The sequence below is a fragment of the Abrus precatorius genome, unplaced genomic scaffold (genome assembly GCF_003935025.1).
Source record: "Abrus precatorius isolate BTA unplaced genomic scaffold, Abrus_2018 Scaffold8, whole genome shotgun sequence".
NCBI classification, from domain to species: Eukaryota; Viridiplantae; Streptophyta; class Magnoliopsida; order Fabales; family Fabaceae; genus Abrus; species Abrus precatorius.
The window spans coordinates 664,816-687,013 of record NW_020874428.1 but is presented as its reverse complement, the minus strand read 5'-3'; the positions used below and the strand labels follow the sequence as shown (position 1 = coordinate 687,013).

The 22,198-nt window shown below is 32.8% G+C and overlaps 3 protein-coding genes across 9 annotated transcripts; 1 reads left to right on the top strand and 2 right to left on the bottom strand.

Annotated features, from left to right (window-relative positions):
- Positions 1 to 2,097: 2,097 nt before the first annotated feature.
- On the bottom strand, positions 2,098 to 5,540 carry LOC113846168 (PXMP2/4 family protein 2-like). Of its 5 annotated transcripts, XR_003501641.1 has the most exons (4): positions 5,069 to 5,121; positions 3,750 to 3,942; positions 3,578 to 3,579; positions 2,724 to 3,248 (listed from the first exon to the last, which is right to left on the bottom strand). XR_003501641.1 is itself a non-coding variant. In XM_027474131.1 (3 exons), the coding sequence occupies exons 1-3, from the start codon at positions 5,219 to 5,221 to the stop codon at positions 2,472 to 2,474; spliced, it is 633 nt and encodes a 210-aa protein (XP_027329932.1). In that variant the 5' UTR covers positions 5,222 to 5,540; the 3' UTR covers positions 2,098 to 2,471. The 5 variants fall into 5 exon arrangements, 3 of the variants coding, with proteins under 3 accessions (XP_027329932.1, XP_027329931.1, XP_027329933.1); XM_027474131.1 differs by lacking the exon at positions 3,578 to 3,579 and having other exon boundaries at positions 2,098 to 2,859; positions 3,851 to 3,942; positions 5,069 to 5,540; XM_027474130.1 differs by lacking the exon at positions 3,578 to 3,579 and having other exon boundaries at positions 2,271 to 2,859; positions 3,851 to 3,935; positions 5,014 to 5,469.
- Positions 5,541 to 6,536: 996 nt separating this feature from the next.
- On the top strand, positions 6,537 to 11,684 carry LOC113846167 (pentatricopeptide repeat-containing protein At5g25630). 3 transcript variants are annotated; one of them, XM_027474126.1, is made up of 4 exons: positions 6,537 to 6,613; positions 7,188 to 7,414; positions 8,979 to 9,890; positions 10,567 to 11,684. In XM_027474126.1, exons 2-4 carry the CDS (start codon positions 7,310 to 7,312, stop codon positions 11,449 to 11,451), a joined length of 1,902 nt encoding a protein of 633 aa, XP_027329927.1. In that variant the 5' UTR covers positions 6,537 to 6,613; positions 7,188 to 7,309; the 3' UTR covers positions 11,452 to 11,684. The 3 variants fall into 3 exon arrangements, with proteins under 3 accessions (XP_027329927.1, XP_027329929.1, XP_027329928.1); XM_027474128.1 differs by having other exon boundaries at positions 7,188 to 7,440; positions 10,567 to 11,591; XM_027474127.1 differs by lacking the exon at positions 6,537 to 6,613 and adding an exon at positions 6,650 to 6,751 and having other exon boundaries at positions 10,567 to 11,591.
- Positions 11,685 to 12,229: 545 nt separating this feature from the next.
- Positions 12,230 to 15,547, bottom strand: LOC113847823 (rhomboid-like protein 11, chloroplastic). Its single transcript, XM_027477116.1, has 7 exons — positions 15,319 to 15,547; positions 15,067 to 15,194; positions 14,193 to 14,278; positions 13,364 to 13,404; positions 13,108 to 13,274; positions 12,964 to 13,026; positions 12,230 to 12,625 (listed from the first exon to the last, which is right to left on the bottom strand). Exons 1-7 carry the CDS (start codon positions 15,509 to 15,511, stop codon positions 12,467 to 12,469), a joined length of 837 nt encoding a protein of 278 aa, XP_027332917.1. The 5' UTR covers positions 15,512 to 15,547; the 3' UTR covers positions 12,230 to 12,466.
- Positions 15,548 to 22,198: the final 6,651 nt, after the last annotated feature.

Here is a 22,198-nt window from a genome sequence, read left to right as displayed (position 1 = left end):
ATTTGTTTCAACATTTCTAAGAAGTTAACTCCTAGTTGCTAGATTTCCATGGTTAAAATCCTCCCTAGCTGGTCGACTAACAAGTAATGCATATACACATATCATGTGACTGTGACAGAATTCATTTTAACGGGTTGTTGGTGTCTTAGAGGTTAGGGTTTTTCTGTCCGATCTTTAATGAAAGTTCCAAATTTGGTGTCAGCCAGTAAAAGCACGTCATCAAAAAGCGAAAACTTCTTCCCTCACTATCTCATAAAAACTTTGAATGAGGGATGGAATAAAGAAAGAAAAGAAAAAGAAATAAGAGGTTGAGAAATAGAACTAAGAAGATATGTTGTTTGGATGAATAGAAATAGGAGAGAAATAAGTGAACAAAAAAAAATTATTTACTTGTTTGGATGTGTAAAAAAATGAGGGAGAAAGCAAGTAAATTATATATTAAAAAATATTTTATAATAATAATAAAATAATTAATGGAAAAGTTATAAACTTTTCATATAATATTTTTCTTGAAATACGTGATTTCTTTAATTTTTACATTATTTTAAAATTTATTTAACAATAAAAAAAAAGGAAAACAAGAAAAACTATATTTTTTTTCTTTTGGATCACACTTTCGTAATTTCTTTCCTTCCATTAAATAACAAAGCAACTGTTCCTTTTGAGACAAAATGGGGTTCCACTTGTTCTAAATTTGAGTCGAGCAACAAAAAATAAAATCCAAAGTGGGCATAAAAAAGGAAAAGCATGAAGAGATTGAAAACCTTTGTCAATGAGCAAAAATGGTGGTAACATAGAAAATCTAAGGTAATTTGTAGGAAATATTAAATAAGCTTTTGAGAGTAGCATGATTGGAGAGGAGAAATTGCTTAAATTATTAAGTGTAAGGAAAAGTGAGACAACTTTGTTAGATATTTACAAAAATTTTAAAATAAGGTATAAGGAACTTAAAGTAGTCTTCCATTAGAGATACTCATTAATATACGAACTTAGAGCATCTCCAACATGGGTTGCTTAAGTTACTTTAACAAATAAGCAACTGTTAAGAGCTAGTTGAGGTGGTAGATAATAAAAATGTACGGTTGGAAGAAATTATTATTTTAAGTTACATAAAGTTGAAAAAAGTAAGGTCATAGCAATAAAAGTTATACAACTCTATTAATGTTGTACCATTAAAAATGCTCTTACATTCTACAAACTTTACCCCCGCCCTCAAACTTACCCTTTTATTTCTCCAAAATCAAACGTAGCCTTATTATAATTAATGAACAGGAGATAACATAGCTGTTGCATGTGCTGGAGATGGAAAGGTTAATCCATTTCCACTTTGACATTTTATCAAACACCTTAATTCATTTCAGTATGGTTCATGTAATTGGCCCATGTGGGGTTCATGCAAAGAGTGACTTAGTGCTACAAGATATTTTCAGCTAAGTTTAAGGAACTATAGCAATCAAAAAAGATGAAAAATAAATTCTACCTTCCAAACATGTTTGAATGTTTTTCACTAATGCAATGAAAACGGAAGAATGAGAAGAAAGGAAAGGCAGAGAATAGAACATAGCTATATTTTCTTTTTCTTTGTTTAGGATATTAATAATAGAACTCCATTATCATGTTGGGAGTTAATTACAAAATATCAAAATAGAATTACCAAAAAAAAAAAAAAACTAAATGAAATGTAAAATAGTTTGAGTTATATTTAAGGAGGGCAGAAGGGGTTATAAATCCCATATAATTTAAACCCTTAAAATTTCCTACTTTACTCTTCATCTTTTGTAGGTATTACTTTTCCCAAGCGTATCATTTAAGAGTCATCCAAGATAGCAGATGCATAAAATATCAACATATTCCGCATCGTTCAAGTAATCCTAAGACACATAATCCTATCGACTACTGATGTTTTTCTGCACAAATTCGTTTATAAAATTGTGGTATTTTTCATCTAGCATTAACCAATGTGAATAATTTGAACAGAAAACATTCGTTCATAATCATTTGTCATCTAGGAAAAGAAATAAAAAATCAACCTTGGATTAGCTTCTCTGAGAAAAATAATTATTCTTTTTCTGACAACTTGGAAAAAAAAATTGTAAGAAAAAAATTAATCACTCTTTTTTCCAAGTTAATGTTACATGCACCCAACCAAAAAAAGAAACAGCCCTACCATTAAAGATATCTGTAAAACTAGGATATAGACAAATGACAAATGATAAGAAAGTGATAAGCAAACGTAGCTTCCAATTTATTCAATGGAAAAAGGTGTCAACTTGTATTCAAGATGAAGATCATTAATCATATCATGGGAAAGCTATTTCATCACTTCCAGAAATTTAATTCCGAAAATCTAGAGGGTGTTTACAAGCAATCAAAACTAGTCACTTGTTTTCTGACATGAATTTCCACGACATTGGCGACTCTGGGAATACACTGAGAAGATTTGAAAGCAGTTATCAATCTTGGAAACTCTATTACTTCAAAGGTAGAAACGATTTCAACCATTGTTTCCATGAAGCATCTTGTTGTTGCTCAACCCAAGACAAGAAACAGCTATCCAACAAGCAGAAGAAATTGACATAAAGGAGCTGGTACCTTACAGGTATAAACCGAAAATTCGCAACCTGAACCATTGGCCATATGCCCCCTTCTACAACAAACGCCGGCAGGAAATCTCTCTTCACGTCTTCTTTTATTTGAGGAACACTCTTTCCAGTAGAAAAACCCATATAAGTGAAAAACACGAGTAAATCCAGCGGTCCAAAGATAAACCCATCAACGGCAACTTTGGTGGCAACAAAGCGGAAGGAATTTGGTTTAAGCATAAGTCTCAGTCTTATAACCCGATCCAAACCTTCATACCTACAATAATTAATGCAGAAGAACAAGGAGGATTTATATGTTGATTAAGAAATAAATAGCATGTGTCAATGCCTCTCTCTCCCAAAAAGAAGAAATAACATGCTGGCAGATATAAAAGCACACATGTACAAGTCTTTCCTTTTTCTACTCATGTTAAGATGTCGCAAATTAACTAAATATATGATCAAGGTTTTATAAACTTTTCCCTTAGCAGATGAGAGGGCTATACCACTACCATACCACTGATCAAGCATTAAATTCAACTAAAGTAAGCACACGTGCAAAGTTTGAAGCCTTCCTTTTTAGTCAGTTGGAAGAGACTCACGAAATCAGAGCCCAAAATAGAACTCTTGGCTTTGAGAAGATGAGAGGGCAATACCACTTTATTCCTAATTCATCAGGTGGTAAGTTGCCAAATCGTTAGAATCTATAGGGTAAATGAAAAATGATTGCTAGTCAATAAGAGTATGTTTTTTTCCTTTTTTAAAAAGGGTTTTCTGTTTTTAAAAATAAAATATAGTACAAATTTACATTATATTTTATTTTTAAAAACAGAAAACTCTTTTTAAAAAAGAAAACAAACATACTCTAAGTGTCTAAGTCCTTTAAATTGGTTTGTATCTGGTATTTAAACTCAGTAATCTGTTTCTCCATTTAGCAGTTATTGTTTACTCTTACAAACAACTAACCATTGTCATCTTACGGGGCAGTCAGCCACAACTGTAGCATTTGAATGCTATCTCATGTGAATTATATAACTACTAATGAGACAGCAAAACATTATAAGAATATTTTTTTGCCTAAAAATATGTTTTTCAATATTAATGAGAATAAAAATGACATCAGGATTTCTGTAGCAACTAAAGAACTTTCAAATCCATCCAGGAAACTTACACTGATTTGAGATCTGAGAAACAGCAAAGAAACCTTCCACAATAACAATGTCAATATATAATGGGGCAATAAAAGTTATAAAAGATCATGCTTTTACCAGTAGTGGCCAACAGGGCCAACAAATCCTAACCCAAACAAGCTGGTTGTAGACACCCGTTTCCAGTTGATCTTGAATTGTTTATCTTCATCCTGAGAGTGATTGCCATTAAACAAGAGAAATAAGCTAATTAGATTTATGTGCATACTAAGAATGCAGTGTGACATCATATACTACCAAACTAAATTGATTAAAATTACCACCAAAACATGTGTTCATAACTTATTGTTACATTTACCAAAGTCATAGAAAGAACAATGTTACGACATATGTTTTATCCACAATTGAGGAGTTTATATATAGAGAGATCAGTTGCATTTCTACAATGATGCCAGTATCAAACTCTAAATGCATGTCATTTGCTGCTTCACTGTAACCAGAAAACAGGTACCCTGACAATTATTTTCTCTCTCTCACTATTTCGGAAATATGAAGAAGTGAAATTTCTCATCTGTAGTCACCAAACAGACCAGACATTTCTGTGATTTTACAATTGACAAAAATTTCAAGGAACATTAACATAGTTTCCTTTTCCTTACCCCCTCTTTCTATAGTTCAAGTTCAAAACTACAGATATTTTTGAATATGATGGATGACAACTAACATAATGACAAGGAATGGAGATTTATAAAGCATGTGTTGGGGAGTTTTACAAAAGAAAAGGAAGGCAATAGAAGGACCAAAGACACCTCCAAGATTTTGTTCCTTCAAACTAGGGAACTGGAGTTCCCTCCCTTCCTTCATTGAAAAACCAAACATGCGATTGGCATGTATCTTCTCATTCCATTATCACTCATTCCCTAGTGTTTCAAATTGCACACCACCACACATTTGCAGCCACATTTGGCAGACATTTTCCACACTATTGGTAATCACCACGCAACGCGACCACAACCGCAATTTAAAACCAAACTCCCATTCTCTTTATTCTCTCAACCCTCCGCTCAAAGCATGTAATTCAATCAATTCATACACCCCACAAAACCTCATTCAAAAAAATCATCAACACAACACTCACAAAATGGCACTTGAAAACATACACTGACCATCATCAACACACACATTCACCTAACTGGAGAGAACAAGATCAACAACTACAAATAAAACACACTGACACTCCAAACCAGTACTCAACCACAAAAACATGCAAAATAGAGAGATACCCATTTTCCAAAAAGCCAAATCATTGAAGGGAAATTTGGGTATTTGGAAGAATACCTCCTCCACTGTGACACGGGTCTTGGCAGTGTAGTGGGTAACTGCCTGAGCAGCAATGTCACCAGCACCCCAAATCAAGCCAGAGCTAATGACCTGAGTCTTAACAGGGTGAAGGGCCAAGCAATTTTGGTACCATTTCCACAACTTGAGCATATCCAGACACTAATGGCTCAAAACAACAAGGTTTATTTATTGATCATGGAAAAATCGTAATAACCCTTTTCTTTTCTCCGGATTTTATTCAAAAAGGGTATGGCATTTGAAACAAAAAAATTGAATCTTTTTTGTGATGAAAGAAGAATGGCACTTATTCGATTTCTATGGCTATGTGTTTCTGAGTGATGTCATTTTTTATGGAGGTCTGTTCGTTGAGGAATGAAGAGAACGGAAGAAAGGAATGAACTTCGGTCAGAGGAAGATGGGAAATTGGGGAGGTTCATCTTGACATTTCCTCAATTGTCAGTGGTACTATAGGAAATTCGGTGAAAGGGAAGGGGTAAAAATGTACTTTAATGGAATTGCCCTTTCTGGGCCTGGGCTTGGTTATATTATTCATGCCCCAAAGCTTAAGAAAATGGTTCTGCGGGTCCCATATTGGTTCAAATCTAAAGAAAATAAATTGGATCCAATTTAGGTTTATACTTTCTTTTGGATTTATTATAGACCCAAATCTTTATGAAAATTTTATTTCTAGTTTAAGAAAAATTTCTAAGCCAGATAAATTATATGAAATATAAATCTAAGGTATCTCATGCCTACAAAAATTTTCTAAATTTTTTTGGATTTGTTTAGGCTTTAAAATTAATTTTTTAGTAAAACCTTGCTTTTTGCTAAAATTTCTATTTGGACTCTTTAAGAGTTTATTTTGAGTTTTTCTTAGATTCTAAAAATATTTTGCTAGGTCCAAAGCATTTTTCTTTCCAAGCCAATAGTTGAAACATCAAAACAAACATTTATCATAAAATTAGATTCTAGTACTTATGTGTAACACTTTTCTTACGATAATTAGAGAAAACAAAGTGTTACAAAATTCTCTCCATTAACTTTTCTTCAAAAAATTGACAAAATTTATCATGTGATTAATGCATGATTCATTTAATTAATTAATTTTTATTTTATTTATATAAGTTTTATAATTTAATTGTGATATTTGAAGAATACAAAAAATCTTTAACAAAATAATCAAACAAATATTTTTGAACAAAAGAGTTACTACTATTATTATTACTATATTACATGATGAGAGAAAAGATTTCCTTCCAGAACAAAGATTCCACGTTTCATTATCAAAAAAAAGATTCCACATTTGATTCCATAGAAGAAAATCGTGAACATATTCTTTGGACTCCTTATCCCATATACCGTTACCGGATATGATTTCTTTTGTGGATAATTTGCAAATTTGCAATCATACATATCCTTTTATTTTCTTTTTATCTTTGGACATAATGGCACCACGTGTACTCCAATCATGTATCCTCCTTATATGATTATGTCATAAGCTAACCTTACTCTCCTGCCATTCCCTGCCTGCACATTCAACAGGTGAAAACCAATATTCTTTCTTTTTTGTGATCTCTTAAATTTCAACGTTCTCAAGTTCCCATATTCTTTCCTGGGTCATCTCCAATTAATGTTTTTATTCCATGGATATTTTCTTCTTTTTCTGTACTAATATCTAGTGTTAGTATAATCTTTTCTTCTTGTTTATCCCAGACAAATGGCATAACTGTTTGACATCCAAATTAAGAAAGCATGTTGCCGTGGAGAACATTTATATGTTTGTGGTCTTTTGTGAAAATGTTATTAATTTTGACATAGGTTGCGCACTTAGCTTAACTTATTTTAAGAATATAATCGTTTGGGTTTATTAGCTTGGGATGGAGCTTTTAACAAATAAGTGATTATTTCTTGAAGTTTAATCTTTTTCAAATATGCTATTAGAATCCATGTAGTGTTTGAAGTCCAAGGCCCATTTCTTTTTCTGCAGTTGAGAAGAGAAATATAAAATATTGAATTGAAAAAGGGATATTCAGATATCTACAGTTTCATGTATATTGTCGCATATATACGTTATTCTTTTGCTATTAATTATTATAATGCGCATTTATTATTTCAGGTATTTGCTGTCTTCTGTCTGAAATCGTTGGAGGGAACATGGAATAGAGCAGAAAATAAGTTGTGGCTTCCAATGGTGCTTGTTTTCCGTAGTTTGACAAACACCAAATTTTGAAGGTGAATATGGGAAAACCTGACAATGATGATACTGATTCTGGAACTAGCAACAGAAACCAATCAAGAAATAACAACATGAAGAAAGGATTATTTCAATCAGAAGTAGTCAAGGTTTAATTACGCAATTGATCATATGGGTGCTGCCACTTTACTGCTTTACAGCTTTTGGTTCATGTTTTTGCCTTGTTGGATGTAAATCTGAGAGCTTTTTAATTATAAGTTTAGGTAACTGCAGATACCTTTCATTATCATAAACTCTTATCATTTTTTTCATTGTTACAATTGTTGCTCGGAAATTCAAAAGCTGAATGTGAGAGTTGTTACCATATTAGGGGAAAAACTAGAGCTAAAATGATACGGCAAATGGGCGCCTGTTCAGGAATCAAAATTGGAAAATTTATATTAAAAGATGTTATTAATGAATTTCCATCATGATTTTCAATGTATTCCCAACGTGATTTTGAATAAAAACTTAGGGTCTTGTTAACCAGTGCCTTAAAGGCACTAATAAAAAAATCAATAATTAGTGACTTTTTAATTGAAAATTAAATTAGAATAATCCATTAAAAAGTAAAAAGCATGGCGGTGAGTGCATTTTTTCCCAACAAAATATAGGGCACTGGTTAGCGTTTTCCTAAAACTTATTTTTATTCCCTAACCTGTGTCCTTAGACCCAAACATAAGTCAGTTGCAGAAAAACCCTTGTGGTTGAAAACTCAGAAACTGGATCCCCTCTGAAAACCCCTTCACATATGCAAAAGTAGGTCGAAGGAGTCTTGCTGTTGAGTTTTGATCCTACAGAAAAGTCTTTTGCACTTGGCTTAGAGTTGAAGGTGGTTCCTCGTAGTTTAGCCAAAAAAATTAAACTTCTAACTCAGGTTACACATATGATGAGAATGTTTGGCCTAATATTAGGGTAAGAAACATTTTCCTATTGAACATTCATGATACTACTATAGTCCAGAGACACAACATGTATCTGTGGTTGATGGATAATGAGAAAAACAGACCTCAATGTTTTTATTTTTAAGAAAAAGAGAACAAGAAGTTTAACTTGAAGTAAAATTCCTAGATTCTTGCAGGGGAGAAAACTTGGATGTGCTACTTATGACGTACTCTTACATAAGAAAATCAAATCATTGATGCAACCATATCCAGAAAATGCAAATAGACATGTCCTACAGGTTCTCAAGTAGAAGGAAGGTTTAAGTGATACAAAACTAACATGCATTATGCTTCATTTGGAACTTTTTACTAGGTGGAGATACTATTTAATTGAATATATATTTACATCTGTTTTAATTGATATTCAACTACTAATGATTATTATATTTGATTTTAAGTTTTCTAAACAGTTTTGGGCTTTTAGGGTGGTATGTCTTTAGCTACCTTTGGCAAGTCATAGACTCGTGCAAAGTTATCTACCATGTTGAATAATTCTTTTGATGTCTTCTTTAATTATTATCGGTTGCTTCTGAGAATTGCAATTTGCTTGTAACGATTGGGAAACCTGCTATTTTCCATCGGTTCTAACAATTGAAACTAAATATGTGATTTTTTATGAGTAATTGTATACGCTGTTATCTAAAACATGTCTAAACCTGTGTTCGACACCAAATTCTGGAGAAGTTAGTTCTGCTGAAAATTAATTATCTTATGATATATAATTTGATAGGGGGATCATTTTGATGGCAAGAATTGCATGAAGGAAAATGCTAAGGCTACAAATTCAGGTGGTAAACCGAGCTGCACTTTCTGCATGGGTAAAAATAGTTGCCGAATTGTGCATTCAAGAACAAAAGTAATGAATATTCTGATCAAGAGAGGAAAACCTCAGGAAGCTACTGTCATTTTTGAAAATCTGATTGAAGGCGGGCACCAACCATCTTTAGCAACATATACAACCCTATTAAATGCCTTGACCACTCAGAAGTGCTTCAAGTCTATACATTCTATTGTCTCACAGGTGGAAGAAAAACAAATGAAGCCTGACTCGATATTTTTTAACGCTCTTATAAATGCATTTACTGAATCTGGGAACATTGAGGATGCCAAGGAAACTGTTAAGAAAATGAAAGAATGTGGAGTAAGGCCTAGTACTAGCACTTATAACACATTGATAAAAGGGTATGGAACTGCTGGTAAGCCTGATGAGTCAATGAAAGTGCTAGATCTGATGTTAATGGAAGGCGATGTGAAACCAAATCTCAAGACATACAATATGCTTATCAGAGCATGGTGTAAACTGGGGAACATGTCTGAGGCGTGGAATGTGCTGAATAAGATGTCTGCCTCTGGAATGAAACCGGATGCTGTTACTTTCAACACTATAGCAACAGCTTATGCTCATAATGGAGAGACTTCTCTGGCTGAAACAATGATTTTAGATATGCAGAGGAATGGATTGAAACCCAATGAGAGAACTTGCACCATCATCATAAGTGGATATTGTAGAGAAGGTAAAGTAAAGGAAGCCCTGAGGTTTGTATACAAGATGAAGGATCTGGGGCTGCAGCCTGATCTTATAGTACTTAATTCCCTGGTTAATGGTTTTGTGGGCATGATGGATAGGGATGGAGTTGATGAGGTAAGCTTGAACCGATGATTGTTGTCTGAACTTTTTCTGCTGATAAACTTACTAGTTTAGGTTCTATTGATGAAGGTCTATTATGCTATTAGCTGTTTGACTATAATTCGATTCATTCAACATAGGATCAATCATGGACCCCTTTATTTTATACATTCTTGACATTCATTTTATCAGTATGCAGTAAAACAAGAAGCCATGGGTAAAAGACAATTAGCAACTGGCAATGGTAGTTTTAAATATTACAAACTCTTCAATAATTTACCATTTGCCAGCCTTTTATCCCTATCCACAATGTATGAATGTTTCCATCATCTTAGAGACGTTACATTGGTTCTTGATTAAACAATTATAGAATCATTTGTGATTCAGTTTGTCCTTTTTGTTTGCAATAGATGGTAAACGACTCATTAGTTATAACTTTCTAAGGGCAATAATTTGGATTTACTGTTTTATGCCTCTGGTTTCTGAATATTTTTGTTGAGTTGGGTGTTTGTCAAATTAGTATGCCAAGTATCATGCACTTGTCTGATAAATTTTTGGCTGAAAGAGGAAAGAAAATCTACACATCACTCCTTTGATTTGCTTGGCATAGTGACTAATAGTCTCTCCAGTTTATTTCTGATATATATGCATTTGGCCTTGTTACTCATGGGGAACATCATATCCATATTAGGTTTTAAAGTTGATGGAAGAATTTAAGATCCAACCAGATGTGATAACATATAGCACTATAATGAATGCATGGAGCCAAGCTGGATTCTTGGAAAAATGCAAGGAAATCTATGATAACATGTTAAGATCTGGTGTAAAGCCGGATGCGCATGCCTATGGTATTCTTGCCAAAGGTTATGTGAGAGCACAAGAAATAGAAAAGGCTGAAGAACTGCTAACTACCATGACTGAATCCGGTGTCCACCCAAATGTTGTTATATTTACAACTGTCATAAGTGGATGGTGCAGTGTTGGAAGAATGGACAATGCCATCAGGGTTTTTGACAAGATGTGTGAATGTGGGATTTCTCCAAATTTGAAGACTTTTGAGACATTGATCTGGGGATATGCAGAAGCAAAACAGCCATGGAAAGCAGAAGGAATACTCCAATTAATGGAAGGGTTTGACGTTCAACCCAAGAAATCGACAATCTTGCTTGTTGCAGAAGCTTGGTGTTTTGCTGGAATGAAAGAAGAGGCAAAGTCACTACTGAGTGCTGTAAAAACTGAACAGAAGAACAATTCAGCAGAGGAAGAGAACAATATAGCAGCTAAAAGTTCAGATAAAGTTTACCAAAAGCTACACACTGATGCTCCTTTCTGCAGTATCTTACAGATTCCATCTATATCTTCCCCTGACCAGAAAGGTTCGGCTTTAACAGCTAGAAGAAACAGAAGGCTCCTTAGAGATGGTGATTTGGAGACACCATCACTCACAACAAAATTCAAGTGTCATTCTCAAATTTGTAGATACGGTGAAGGATTTTCCATTACTTGCAAACAGTTTCAAGGACAGTATGGTACATATCAACTTGCAAATTCATGTACAACAGTATTCTTAAACTAAAAGGGGTTTGAAAGGTGAAGTGTGGAATATCTTTTTGATGTAATTACATTCTTATGTCAAGAAATGGCCAATTCATTTTTTGTTAACAAAATACTCAATTTTTTCTTGTAACCAAATATCAAAAGGCTTGTATTTATTCTGTAACTCTCTCTCTCTCTCTCTCTCCTTTTGGTCCAAGTAACTCCTATTCTATCTAGGTGCTATGAAAGACAGGTTACACCCGGCTGACCATTCACAGTTGCCCGTGTTTGCTTTACCAGTACTGCAAATACGGAACAAAAGTCAGATCTTATTTAGAAATTCAACCCTTGAAAAAGATAAGACAACAAAGATCAAACTATAAATATGGTCGTAGAATAATTACCTATTTGTTGGGTATTAAAAAATGTAGAGTACTTTTTCCGTTAACTGAAGACGTGGCAGAAGACAAATGGGGTAGTCTTAGTTCTTAACTTCTGATGTACGGTTCAATTTTTAAGGTGGTGGATGAGCCTTATTACATATGGAAGAACAAGAATTATACACGGCAGTAGTTTCAAGCCGGTACCAAGCCTATTTGCACATTACATCTATAACTATATGCAATTGCTCAAGTGATCTTTAATTGAGATTTTACATTTATTTTTTAAAATATGCAATAGCATGTTTGGTTAGCGATTTTATATCAAACTCAATTGTAGTGTATAATCCACGTAACCCACCTTTCCTGGTAGAATAAAAGCTTGATTGTTGTTGCAATAGCATGTCTGATTATAAATGTATGCAACACTACTCTTCGCTATATGCAATTCTATAGACATTAAATAAACTTAAACAGAACCTTTGTCAATTAAAGACTGCAGTAAGCGTTCTTGACAATACCCTTACAATTGATATATTCCTTTTATTTAGACGCTGAATATCAACAGTAACAAAAGCAGCAAAACATATGACACTAGTGATTTGAAATATTGGTTGAGCACAGGTATATATACATCTGTAGTTTGGCCTGTTGTCAAGAGCTAGAAGTGAATTATCAAACTGAAGGATCAGAAGGAACTTTGCTAAGGAGCCAAACCAAAAGCACACCAACAAGAGCACCAGATAGATGTGCAATATGATTGACACTTTGCAATGAGTAGCCTCCATGAAAGGTTCCTGATAACGATGTTGAAGCTTGGGCTGCTTCCATGACCTGTGACACTCATAGTGAACTGATCAATATAGGAGGGCACTAAAACTACTTGTTGTTGAGCGTAACCCAAATAACAATACATCCAAAAGATGAGCCCTTACAGCTTTTGAAACAAAATATATCAACGATTGATAACAACATGAAGACATCAAATCACATAGGAAATCATTCATGTTAACATATCATGATACTGGACGGACAAAGCAAACGTAACAATATGATGTTAGTTGCCAGTATCTCCGTAACAGAAGCAACCCCAAAAGGTCTTTCTGTTTTCATTGTAGCAAGTAGCAAGTTTTGGAAAATAAGTTCTATACTCATTTGTTACTCATGCTCACCTTCTCTATGACAAACTGACCCAATATAAGCACTTCAAGAATCTTCCTCCAATCCCAGGACATCTGTATCAAGTTAAAGTAAAACTGCAAGAACTTGGTAGAACAACTGCAAACAGAAGAACTTTAGAATACAATTCCAGGTACCTTTACAAAAACACTGATAGTAAACAACCCAAAAACAGCACCGGAAGCTCCAACAGAAACTGCATTTCTTGGTAAAACCAACCATGAAACAAGGTTTGCTCCAACACCTGTAAGAATGTAAGAAAGCCACAAAGCAAAGTTCCCTTCCTCTTCTTCAACAAGCTTTCCTGTTGTGGAAACAACAAAATAACAACATCTCAAGCATCAATCCCATAACTCACCTACCAAAAGAAGAGCAGTCACGTCACAGCCTTACCAAAAATGTACAAGAAGAAAAGGTTGCTAGAAAGATGCTTCCTGAACAAGTTGAAGAATAGTCAGATTGTAAAATGAGATGATAATAATAAATAAGTTCACAAAATAAATAGATAAAAAGAGCTTCCAGTCTTCCACATCAAGGATTCTGTGCTAGGAAGCACATATGTGACACAGAACACATATACAATACAACACGGATATAGGAATACATATTTTAAAAATCATAGGATATAACAAAGCTATATTTAATAAAATATATAAAACTAACATAAAACACAAAATCATAAATCAAACAAGATAATTGATGTTTTAAAGTGATTATTGCAGAAATAGTAAAATGCTTCAATTTATCTAATTATTGTGGTATTCTCATTTGTATTGGCATAAAAGGTTAAAAAAGAAAATACATGAAATGCAGCTAAGAGTAATGTAAAACATGACTAAAACATTAGTTTGTACTGTCCATACTTTTCTTGTTCATATACAATGTAAATCTTAGAAAGAAAATAACACAACTGTAATGTGTGGTACCGGACTAGGAGTAAAGCATATTCAAATGCAGTTCATGCTAGAAGAAGAAGAAGAAGAAGAAGAAGAGAGAGAGAGAGAAGATTTTGACTCCAAAATTATGTCATTTCTCAATGATCACATGTACAATTGTATCGCTCTTATATATGTGGCTCAAATTGATTCTATTCTAACCAATGTTATAGCAAAATGTTGTTGCTAGCAGAGTTAACTAATTTCTCAACTGTCACAATTAACTCCACTTTTCTTCATAACAATAACAACTGTGCAAAATAGAAACGAGGGAGGAGGACACTCACCAATTAGCGTGACAAAATGTTGCTGTGACAAACTGGTACCAAGCAGGCCAATTGTGGTACAAGTACAAAGCCTTGATGCTGTTAACCTTGCAAAATATAAAAGGATGCATCATGCAAGGAAATCTGAATCTGAAACAACCCTGATTATGTCATGTCACTTTTCTTTTACACCCCATGAACAAGAGCTCCTCTTCTACTTCTTTTTATTTTTTTACCTCTTTCATCCTTTCTTTCTCATCACTCATTAATTTATCACTTTTGAGATATGGGTACTTCATTTTAACAGACAAACCTATACTCAGTATTTAGTATGTACCAAGTATTGGTATACATTAAGTACCCTTAAGTAATTATCAAAATTATTTTAAAGATATATATATGATTTGAGGACGGTTTTAATAAAAGTAAGTGTTCCTTGGAGTATAGCGAGATGCCTTAGATATTAGTTAGATCATTTTTCCGTAAGGAAAAAACAAACTTTTAGGTAAATTGAGAGCTTTTTTTTTTCCACAATGCTCTCAATTTCCCTATGTTTATTTCCCTATTTAATCAAACTCATTTCCTTGTAAAATATATTAATATTTTATGATAGATGTTACACAGCAATCTATTAATATTTTACATTATTCATTAACATGACTTAAAAATAATATTAGCCATCTAATACTTTGAATTCTTTAAAATTTTCATATTCTATACGGTATTCTTGGTACATCGTTTATAACATTTTTTCAACGGTAGTAAAAAAAGGGGGTAACGTGAAATGAAGTAACGAACATTTTCATGCTGAAATGGGGACAAAACAGTAAAAACAAGTTCTCAGGTTTCACATTGGTAAATAGAGAACGAAAAAAGAGAAGAATAACAAAGTTACCTGAAAAAAATGGTCAGCGACGAATATGGCAATGTTGAGGAGAATGAGCCAGAATATGCCGTTGACTCGTTTCTCGGGTTTCCCCATTTGGTGTTCGGGTTTCCCGAGTTCCAGCTGCGACATAATATCTAACCAAAAGGTACTTAAACGACATGAGAGATGAACGACAAGGTGTTTGAGAAAATGCCGAGGTTGGTCAAAGCAACTTAAACGGAGCGCGTTTTATAGAATGAAAGAGGGTGGAGGAAGTACCTGATTTGTTGGTGTTGCATGGTGTGAAAGTGCGGAAACGAAGCGTTGATAAGATCAAGGGGTGAAAACGAGAGGGAGTGAAGGTGCGAAGGGGAAGGTGCGAAAGAGAGTTAGAGGAGAAGAAAGGGATGTGAGTGTGAGCGTGAGAGAGTTTGTGTGACTGTAACTTCAATGGGACTCCAAGTTGCGCCATTCTTGCTTTCCCAAAAACCAGGGGGATAAAGCGTCTGTTTATGTTTGTATTTTCAGCTTTTTATATTGTTCTACTTCTGCTTCCCAATATGTTTCTATCTTCAAATTTATATTCAATTTTTGTTTAAGTTCAATAAATTTATTTTAAAATTAAATAGACGCCATAAATTGTGATTTTTCTATTGAATTATAAAATTTCACCGAAATTTATCATAAGTTTTAAAATTACTACAATTCATATAATTTAACACTAAAAAGAAATAGTTTTAAAATATTAAAGATTTTTAACTAGATAATTTTATATTTAATAAAAAATTTAAATAATAGAGGTTTAGGGAAAATACAATAATGATTTAAATTAATAATATTTAAACCAAATGTGATATAAAAATATTTCATACAATATTTAACACATACTTTTAATATTATTAGAAAATGATGTCCAGAAACTAAAAAAAAAAATTCTGCACCAAACTTAATTTTCAATCTTCAATTAAGAATTATTTTTAATGTGCATAAAAAGATTATATTATTGAAATAATTAATAAGTCCATCATGAGAAAACAACACAACGTTTTGAAATTTATTCAAGAAATATATAATTTAATATCTTAAAAAGTATAATTAAAAATTAAAACTAAAAATATTATCAACATATTACTATTTTTATATTTTAACCTAATATTGATTTATTATTTAATTAACCCATTATTTTAGACCATTGGATTAACAAGGAAATTTTTTACAGAGTAGGAAGTAGTAAAATCCGAATTCTTTACAGAAAAAATATTAAAAAAATAAAAAAAATACACAAATAGACCCTACAATAAAATGTTTACCAAAATGAACATTATTACTGTAGTTAAAATGCTCAGTCAAAATTTGATTTTTAGAGAACCGAATTCTAGATTAAATTTTTTCTTTTTTTTCATTTTCAAATTTTATTTTATATTTTATATAATAAAATAAATATTATTATTTAAATTATATTTATATTTATTTTATTAAAATAAATATTTCTAAATATTGTGTTAATTATATATAATAAAATAGATTTTATTATTTAAATTATGTTTATATTCTTATATTATGTGAAAATGAATAAAAATAATAAATAATATTTATTTTACATGTTTATTAAAATTTATTTTACATATTTATGATAATAAATAATATTTTTATATAACAATAATAATTATATTTTAAAAACTAATTAAATAATAAGAAAATTATTTTAGATAGTAATGTTAATGCTTAAATTATTTATACTTAAAGAATAATAATAATAATATTTTTAAAAATTAAATAAATATATTAAATATTATTTTGTTTATTTGTTTATTTAAATATGTAATTTTGAGTTAATATTTTTAAATATTAGTATGATAAAATGATATTTTGAATAAAAATTTTATTTTAATTAAATTAATTTTTTTTAAATTACATTATTTATTATTATAATTTTTAATACCCTAAACCATAAATCATAATACTCAATGTTTAATACCCTAAATCTTAAACCTTTAATATTATAATTTTTAATAAAATTTATATTAGAATAAAAAATTATTTTTAAAAAGTACATAAAATATTAAATTATAAGTTAATTATTTACATTTGAGATAAATATTTTAAAATTAACGTTTTAATATTATTAAAGTAACATTGCTGAAGATAAAGTGTATTAATAAAGATGATAACAAATTCATAACAACATTAATAATTAACTATCTCTGTAATGATGGTTAATTCCACAACGAGGTGACATATCTGACGTGCTGGATTTCGTCGTTGTGATTGTTGCTCTAAAATTTCAGGATGAACTTTTAGAGAATTTGGATCATCATTAAGGTCTAATTGTTAGAATGCAGTTAATGAATGACCAAGTTCATTAACAAAATCTGGTTGATAAGAAGATTGCATGTAAGTTTGTGCTGAAGATAGAATTGTAAAACCAACTCCAAATAAGTTTGTAAAAAAATTCTCTGACAATATTGCAAACAAATATCTTGCGTTAATGATGTTTGTTTTTGGTGTAATGTTTGGAAGAATTGATGCAGCCTCGTGATACGACGGTGTGAAAGTCGTACCGATTGTTAGTGGCTCCTTCTTGGATCTTGTAGTAGTGGTGGCATTGATAGGAAATAGATGGAATTGGCAATGTACCATTCCATGTATTCTTGTGTGTGACACAATGGGCCTTGCATTGGATGACCTGTTATTATCAACTCACGTCTGCTGTTCCATATCTCGATCCATTAAGCATGTCTTGTAACCCAATTTTCATCATGTCTTCTTCTCATATCAATTTTGTGGAGGTCATTCGAATTATTCGGTGGAGAAAGGACTTTTTGAAAGAGACGAAACTGTAATTTGACTTTATCTGTTTAGTGTCATTCAACAATTGCAAAACAAAGGATAGTTGTACATGAAGTCCACAGTTAGACATCTCTATATGCTTCCATGGGTATTGATGTTTGCAAGTCTTGATATAGCGCCTATAAAAACTACAAATAAATTTAACTTTGTTACTTAAGATGATGTGTAAAAGATAAGAGAATAAATATGAATTCAAATTTTTGTTATGAAGAGTTACCTAATTAGCTTGAATATGATTAAACATTGATATGTACCCCACAACATCATTGTAAGGTTTATTTCGAAAGTTTAGTACTCTATCCCCGCTCCATCTGCACATGAGAGGGTATGTTGGTGGATTATTAGAAATTGGTGCAATAAAGATGCCTTCTGACATGCGATACCATGCCGAGAACATTAACAGTGATGAGCAATCACTCATTGTTTTGCTACCAACTTCCGTGGCTCTGCACATTTTTCTGTACAACATAGCTAAACAAGCAGAACCCCAACAATATCATCTTATTCTTCTAAAATTAATTAATAAAGCTAAATATATAAGATGTACTTTGTTGCCTGTTTTGTCAGACATCAAAATACCTCCAATTAAACCTAGTATATAAGCCCAATAATGGACATGAACTTCTTATTCAGATGGTTCTTCTAGTAATGGCAATATGTTGTCTCTTAGCCACTTCAAATTTAGCATAAAGCCAATAAGTGACTCTCCTTTGACTGGCACGATACCGAGATATGTGTCACACATTTTCTTCTAGTCAAACATTGTTGGAGCAATGACTAGTAATCCATCAACTCTTAGCCCGAGTTGAATTGCAACATCCTCCAGGTTATGGTGCACTCCCCTGTTAGAAAATGTAATGTATGAGTTTCAAGTCTCCACATCTCGACCAAAGTTGTTATCAATGCGTGATCCACCTTAAGATGCCTTAACTTAGCTACCCCAACAAAACTATGTTGTTCAAGTATAGGAACAATTAGAGGACTGGGTTCTGACATTGAATGACAGAAAGATAAAATTATGTTTTCAGTTTTCTGCAATTATTAACAAATTAGTAACATTATATGTAAATATTGATTTACATATTCAGTAAATAATAGTAATGTGTAAAACTTACCGTTCTTCCAATAAAGGTGAACCTATAATTGTTTTGCTTCTACAACAACATTTTTAGTAACGGGAGTAAAGACAGAGAGAAATGAAGAACAAAGATGAATGCAAGTTTGAATGAAAACATGTGGCTTCAGATGAACATATTTATAGATAAACTTTGGTATGAGAGGGTAGCATTGGATTCTTCAAAAGTGACTATCTCTCAGTCTACGTAAATGTCAGAAGACATTTTTGTATCTCTTGGTCTACGTGAATGTTAGAAGGCATCTTTGTTTGGGAGGAGATAAAGCTTGTTTAGAAGTATATGGGATGACTTGAATGAGAAGAGAATCTAATACTGGGCGTGACTGAGAAGTCACTATCTCTTGGTCTACGTGAATGTCAGAAGGCATCTTTGTTTGGGAGGAGATAAAGCTTGTTTGAAAGTATATGGGATTGCTTGAATGAGAAGAGAATCCAACCCTGGGCATGACTAAGAAGTCACTATCTCTTGGTTTACGTGAATGTCAAAAGGCATCTTTATTGTAAAATATTTAATAGTGTCATGGAGAGGTCATCATCACTCGTAAAAAGTGGTGAAGCATTAACTAACTGAGAATCCAATGTTACCATTATAAATAGTCATATTCGTGTTCATTTTCTTCATTCAACCTTCTAAGCTTGTTCCTTATTCTTGTGAACCTTCTCCTTCTAAACTTATTCATCATTCACTTTCTTTAATTTAAAAATGTCTTCAATTTATGTCATTGTTTACTTTGATGATGCCATTAACTAATGTCCTAATGAAGGAATCACGTTCACTTCAACATCAGCCAAATTGGTATATCTAAAGAGAGAAGTAACTCTACAAAGGCTCAAGAAAGTCATCCACACAAAACTCAACCGAGACGAAAATGAAAGGGTGACAACCATACATTTTCGCTACCTAATTAGACTTGACCTGAGAGTTAGCAACTACACATGTGTTAAGTTGAATGATGATGAAGACATCGATGCACTCTTCAACATCCACGATTCAAATCAACTTCAATTAGATATAGAATTATGTGTTACATTTGCTACAAACGTAACCCAGACACTACAACTTTCACCTTCACATTCACCTTACCAAACATACGAAACCATAAATCCATCTTTTCTAACATATGATAAGAATTCTGACCTTCAGTCCTACACATAACTTTTAACTAGTCCATTCATGGACCTCAATGAAATACTCTCCCAAACATTTGAGCAAACCCTACTCTCTCAGCCTCTTAAAGAAACTATCATTGAAGAACACGTTGTTGTAGGTTTCCCAATCGAAGTCTTTGATTCTTTTAGCGAGGACGAAGATGAAATCCTATCTCAACAGAAGGATGATGAAGAAGACTCCTTCCCACTTCCAAATATTCTACCATCACAACCATTACCATTATACAACCCACCTCTACATTTTCTATATTTTTCCAATCAAATATAAGAACATGACTCTGAGTTTGGCCATGTCCTTGATCATGAAATGGTAGTGTATCCGTCAGGAATACTATTTGTTGGCCAGCGCTTCCTAACAAAAGAACAAGTGCAAGACATTATAAATAAAGTTCACATTATCAATCATTGCACTTACAAGGTAAAGATGTCAAATACAACTAGGCTTGTCATGGAATGCGTCCACAACAAGTGTGCCTGGAGATGTCGCGCTATATTGTGCACCAAAGAGAAACACTGGGAATAATGAAGCTTGAACGGTGCCCCATATGTGTTTCCCTACTCATTTCATAGGATCAGAACAAGTTGGGATCACGGATGATTTATTAAACCATTCGTTAAATTATTGAGACTGATCCATCCACACCCATCGCAACCATCTTAGCCTACATAAAGTCCACAATAGGTTACACAATCAGCTATAGAAAGGGATGGTTGGGGAAACAACATGCCATTGAAAATATCTTCAAAAATTGGGAGGAGTCATACCATAAGTTACCTAGATAGTTGTTTGCAATGCAAATGTATATTCTAGGCTTCATCTGAAAATTGAGTACACAACAAGCATACAAGGGTAACTTGTTCGACAAGGGGAATGTGTTCTTCAAAAGATTGTATTGGACTTTCAAGTCATGCATTGATGGTTTTGCCTTCTGCAAACCAATTGTTCAAGTGAATAGAACATTTTTGTATGGCAAATACAAAGGAACTTTATTAGTGGCAGTTACGCAAGACGGCCGCAACAACATAATTTTCATTGCCTTTGTTGTGGTTAAAGGTAAAACTAGTGATGCATGGTTCTTTTTTTGAAAAACTTCAGGAGGTACGTAACCCTGCAAGAGGGGTTGTGCCTCATTTCGGATTATCACGAGGTCATAAGAAGTGCATACTCCAGAAATGGAAGTGGTTAAATGGAAAACAATTATATCCATGTCTATTGCATTAGACACATTATACAAAACTTCATGCGACAATTCAAAAATGTTGCACTGAAGAAAGATATCATCAATATGGGTAATTTTAATTTTTTACGTACTCTATATTATTATTAATATTTTATACAATTGCTTAATTAGTTATATTAATTTAATTTGTAATATTTTTTTCAGCATATAGGATGACTAAACCGAGATTCTTTTACTATTGCAACATAGTAAAAGATAATAATCTTAAAGTTGCACAATGGTTGGACAACATCCCAAGGAAAAAATGGATACTGGCATGGGACAACGGACGACCCTAGGGACACATGACAACAAACCTAGCGGAGTCAATCAATTCGATCTTGAAGAAAACTAGAAACCTGTCAATTTACTCCATGGTTATGGCAACATACACCCGTTGCAATAAGTTTTTCATTTAGAAAGGCAGGAAAGTAGATGCAATGATTAATGCTCGACATATGTACTTGGACGTTGCAACTAAAGCAATTCAGGATGCACAGTTAAAGGTGAACACTCATAGAGTCATCACTTTTGACAGAATAAGCACTAGATTTTTAGTCAAAGAAACGCAACATCCGACAGAAATTTGACCCGTAGGAAGATTTACAGTACGGTTAGATGAAATATGGTGTGATTGTGGCAAGTTCCAAAAAGTTTACATCTCATGCTCGCATATACTTGCTTCATGCTTACGCACACACCTCACAATTTTGACATCTATATATCTCCCGTGTATACTTTACAACAAGTTTTTAAAGTATACGAAGGTCAGTTTGGAGAACTT

What these genes read in the sequence shown, in the direction of transcription:
- LOC113846168 (XM_027474130.1), bottom strand. Translation starts at nt 5,221, where the DNA reads ATGCTCAAGTTGTGGAAATGGTACCAAAATTGCTTGGCCCTTCACCCT. An exon ending in TTTGGCTTTTTGGAAAATGG is followed by an intron (nt 3,936 to 5,013) that starts GTATCTCTCTAT and finishes CTCAGGATGAAG; the next exon opens with ATAAACAATTCAAGATCAAC. An exon ending in GGCCCTGTTGGCCACTACTG is followed by an intron (nt 2,860 to 3,850) that starts GTAAAAGCATGA and finishes TAATTATTGTAG; the next exon opens with GTATGAAGGTTTGGATCGGG.
- LOC113847823 (XM_027477116.1), bottom strand. Translation starts at nt 15,511, where the DNA reads ATGGCGCAACTTGGAGTCCCATTGAAGTTACAGTCACACAAACTCTCT. An exon ending in TCGCTGACCATTTTTTTCAG is followed by an intron (nt 14,279 to 15,066) that starts GTAACTTTGTTA and finishes ATATTTTGCAAG; the next exon opens with GTTAACAGCATCAAGGCTTT. An exon ending in GTCAGTTTGTCATAGAGAAG is followed by an intron (nt 12,626 to 12,963) that starts GTGAGCATGAGT and finishes TGAGTGTCACAG; the next exon opens with GTCATGGAAGCAGCCCAAGC.
- LOC113846167 (XM_027474126.1), top strand. Translation starts at nt 7,310, where the DNA reads ATGGGAAAACCTGACAATGATGATACTGATTCTGGAACTAGCAACAGA. An exon ending in TTCAATCAGAAGTAGTCAAG is followed by an intron (nt 7,415 to 8,978) that starts GTTTAATTACGC and finishes ATAATTTGATAG; the next exon opens with GGGGATCATTTTGATGGCAA. An exon ending in ATAGGGATGGAGTTGATGAG is followed by an intron (nt 9,891 to 10,566) that starts GTAAGCTTGAAC and finishes TATCCATATTAG; the next exon opens with GTTTTAAAGTTGATGGAAGA.